General features: G+C 34.4%; 1 protein-coding gene across 3 annotated transcripts in view; it reads left to right on the top strand.

Annotated features, from left to right (window-relative positions):
* The window catches only part of LOC122799289 (transmembrane protein 248-like), a 665,932-nt gene that overhangs the window by 253,310 nt on the left and 409,185 nt on the right, over nt 1–3,437 (top strand). For all 3 annotated transcript variants that reach the window (XM_044068247.1, XM_044068249.1, XM_044068248.1), the window contains exon 3: nt 2,370–2,673. In XM_044068247.1, coding sequence (XP_043924182.1) covers nt 2,370–2,673 — 304 coding nt within the window. The remainder of the gene's footprint in view (nt 1–2,369; nt 2,674–3,437) is intronic.

Genomic DNA, 3,437 nt, shown 5'->3' with positions numbered 1-3,437 from the left:
AGTTTTACTTTTTTTGTAATGCCTTTGCTATAAAGAAGTATACATGCAGTTTGTGATTATGTATAATATCTGATAAAGATAAAAATCCAGGAAACGAAGGATAATTCCAAAGATGCAAGAGTTTATTGAACCATATAAAACACGCTGTAAATTTTAACGCTCCTTGCTACAATCTGCGTTTTCGTCCCCACCATAGACCAGGACTTCATCAGAATGAATTAAAATAAATCAATTAGCACCTTAAATATGCCAAAACCTTTGAATTAGAACCAGTCAATCAAAGTGCATCCCAACTGAGCAAATCAAAACCAGGCTACCTCTTCAATATTAAACAAAAACTTGTTATTAAATCCATGACAGTGCAATGTTCAATCTGATATTCTATGTGTGTGGTGTTGCAAATAAATATGTTGTGAAACCCTGTTATTGCATAAAAAGTAATTTATATTAAAATATTAAAAGAATTTATAAATTTCATTTAATAAATATTTAAAAAAATTAAATAATTTATACTATTATTTTGTTTCCATCCCTTTCAGCCTTTTGTACTTTTAATATGGTAATGCTGCCATCTAGTGGTTAAGTGTTGTGTGCCACTAGCCTAAATTTCTGCAGCTCTTAATTTTAAAACAGGAGTTAAGGATATATGGTCATTTAATCTCAGGAAGCTTTTTCTAAGCTGGCATCTAATTTAATTTGCCACCATAGTTCTTTTTATAAACAACTTAGAACCATTCTTCCCATAAACCTCCCCTCAATTCTTTTTTAACCTGTTCTAACACATAAAAAACAATTTTTGCTTCTAAACATTCTTTAGTATGCCTATAAAGTGCATTTGTTTCTTTACATTTCAAGATGTCATAGTTGTGTTCATATATTCTCCTCCTCAGAGCTCGTTCCGTTTTCCCAATATAAAATGAACTGCATTTTTGTGAGCCAGGTATATAACACCTTTAGTCTCACAAGTATAATATAATGTATTAGTGATGGTTATGTCCCTACTAGCTATATATATGTCCTTTGTATTCAATATAAATTCACATTGGTTGCAGTGGCCACATCTAAAACTACCCATCCTTTTCTGTCTATTTATTGTACATCCTATACCTTCGCTACAGTTATTTTTTGAATAGGTTTCCAAAATTCTTTTCATATTCTTTGCATTTTTGTATACCAATTTTGGAATAGAATTATTAATGTTTTCCATGTCCACAAAACTGGAAAATTTTTCCCATTCATTCCTAAAACTTCACCAATTTTGATATTGGTCATATTGTATTCCAATACAAAAGCATGCTCATAGTTATTATTATTGTTTTGTTGTGGTCCGGATGATTTACTACTTACATCATTTTCTATTCTTTTCCCCTTTATAGGTTGGAATTTATTTCTACCCTTTTCTACTTCATTCCTTATCATTTTAATAAATGATATGGGGTATCCTTTTTCTTCGAACATTTTTTCAAGGAAATTACATTCTAATATGAAATCTTCATTTAAACTAAAGTCGTATGGACTACCCCTCACAAATTGTCCTTGACAATATTCTTTTTACAATGTGAGGGGTGCGCACTAGTAAAATGAAGAAAAGAATTACAAAATGTTTCTTTCCTATAAATTTTAGTTTCAAGATCGTTTGCCATTTTGTATATTTCTACATCTAGGTAATTTAATTTGTATGTATAATATGTATGATATGTATAATATCTGATAAAGATGTACTGTTCTTTGCTGGTCACATTGTCACCTTCCTTCAATTAGTTGTCTCTGGAGGTCTACCCCCTGCCTCCATTTTTTAAACTACTTGCCCCTATTCCAAAAGATTTGTTCTCAGTGTCCATGACTTTATTTGATGTAAGCCTGCTTTAAAACAGGCACAAGTCACATATACTGACAGCAAGTCTGTTGGAATCGGGGAAGATATTTCATGGCACATGTCATTACACGACCTCGTTGGAGAAACCAACACTTTTATTATCTGAGTAATACTGACTTGCAGTGTTAGGATCAAATCTTGTAGAAAAGCTGGGAATCTTGATGCTTGCTGTTATCCTGTGCTACGGTTTGGTGTTGAGATGGAGTAACAAGTTGAAGTACTGAGCATTGGAATAGCTGGACATTCTGCAGTGAAAAGGGCATGTGCTTGGAAGGCAGTAGAGTTTTGGACCTAAATGTTTTAACACCTGGAAGCTAATGAAACAGTAGGGGTTTGGGAAAGAAAAGAACCATTTTCTTTGTACCTAGTTACCTGATTTTTAACATCTGAAATGCATACGTTTAGTTTTCTCACAGCATGCCTTTTTACATTATAAACTGTGTTTATGTCGCCTTTACCTTTATATATCTGCTTTCTAAAATATTCCTTGTAGGACTGGAATGACTTTCTGCAGACCATTAGTAAGCTGCATTTCTGTTTTTCTGACAATGAGACTGCCATGGAGGAGGAACTAAGCCATATAACTACATGCTCCATTAAGCATCACTCACAAGCTAACCTGATTGACCACGGTCATAAAAAGGTTCCAGAAACCAACACATCTTCACTGGACAGCACAACAGTGACTTGGACCCTTAGAGTTCCCATGATGTTTAACGTACCACAAAATGTGAAAGTAATCCCAAGTAACACTGGTTTTCAAACTGCAGTATGTGGCCGTGCAGTTGGGCTGAAAGGTGAGTCATTGAAACTGCATTTTAAATGTTTTCTGTTGGCCTGTGAAATGTTTTGCACAAAAGAGGAGGACTTACTGTTCTGAAAAACTCTTGAAATAATCTCAGCAAGATAAGCAGATATCCCTAGAGGAGCAAAAGATGCAACCGTAAAATGCATTGAAAGTAGTAAACAGTGTGCCAGTATAGTTAGGCTAATACAAAAATAAGAGAGGGCACAGTGATTAAGCAGAAAAGAGCTAAAACACAGTAGTGCATTTTAATTCTAAATAAAGGAGATTGATACAGATGTCAAGTCTTTCTTTTCTGGTAGTGTAACATGAAAAGTTAAGGGTTTGGGGATCCTCTCTTGCTTTATCCTGTAGGACATGGCAGTTCTCTTAAAACAGTCCTGCTAACAGGAGTGACTGTGGCAAGAAGAACTTAACCAGTAAGCTTAATAGATTAAGAGAAAGTAAGTCTATTTCCAGAGAGACAGTGAAATATCTGAGCAGGCGGAGACATTAGATTGCTTGGTTTTAAAGGATCACTAGCAAGCACTGGGTTTTTTTTTAATGTAACAGTAATAAATGAAAACACCCATTGCTGAAAACATTGAAATGCCAATACATGCCAATGTGCATGTACTGAGAAGCAGCCTTGGCACTTGCAGTCTTAAAACATTTAAAAAAATACAGTGGAACAGTTTTTTTCAGGGCAAGCCTCCTGCTAATTGTATACACCAACTCCATGATGGTACAAACATAGGGTAAGAGCAAATTTTCCAA

The sequence above is a fragment of the Protopterus annectens genome, chromosome 4.part0 (assembly GCF_019279795.1).
Source record: "Protopterus annectens isolate FY-2018-M chromosome 4.part0, PAN1.0, whole genome shotgun sequence".
NCBI lineage: Eukaryota > Metazoa > Chordata > Ceratodontiformes > Protopteridae > Protopterus > Protopterus annectens.
The sequence above is the reverse complement of the archived record's forward strand: the minus strand, read 5'-3'. Positions and strand labels throughout refer to the sequence as shown.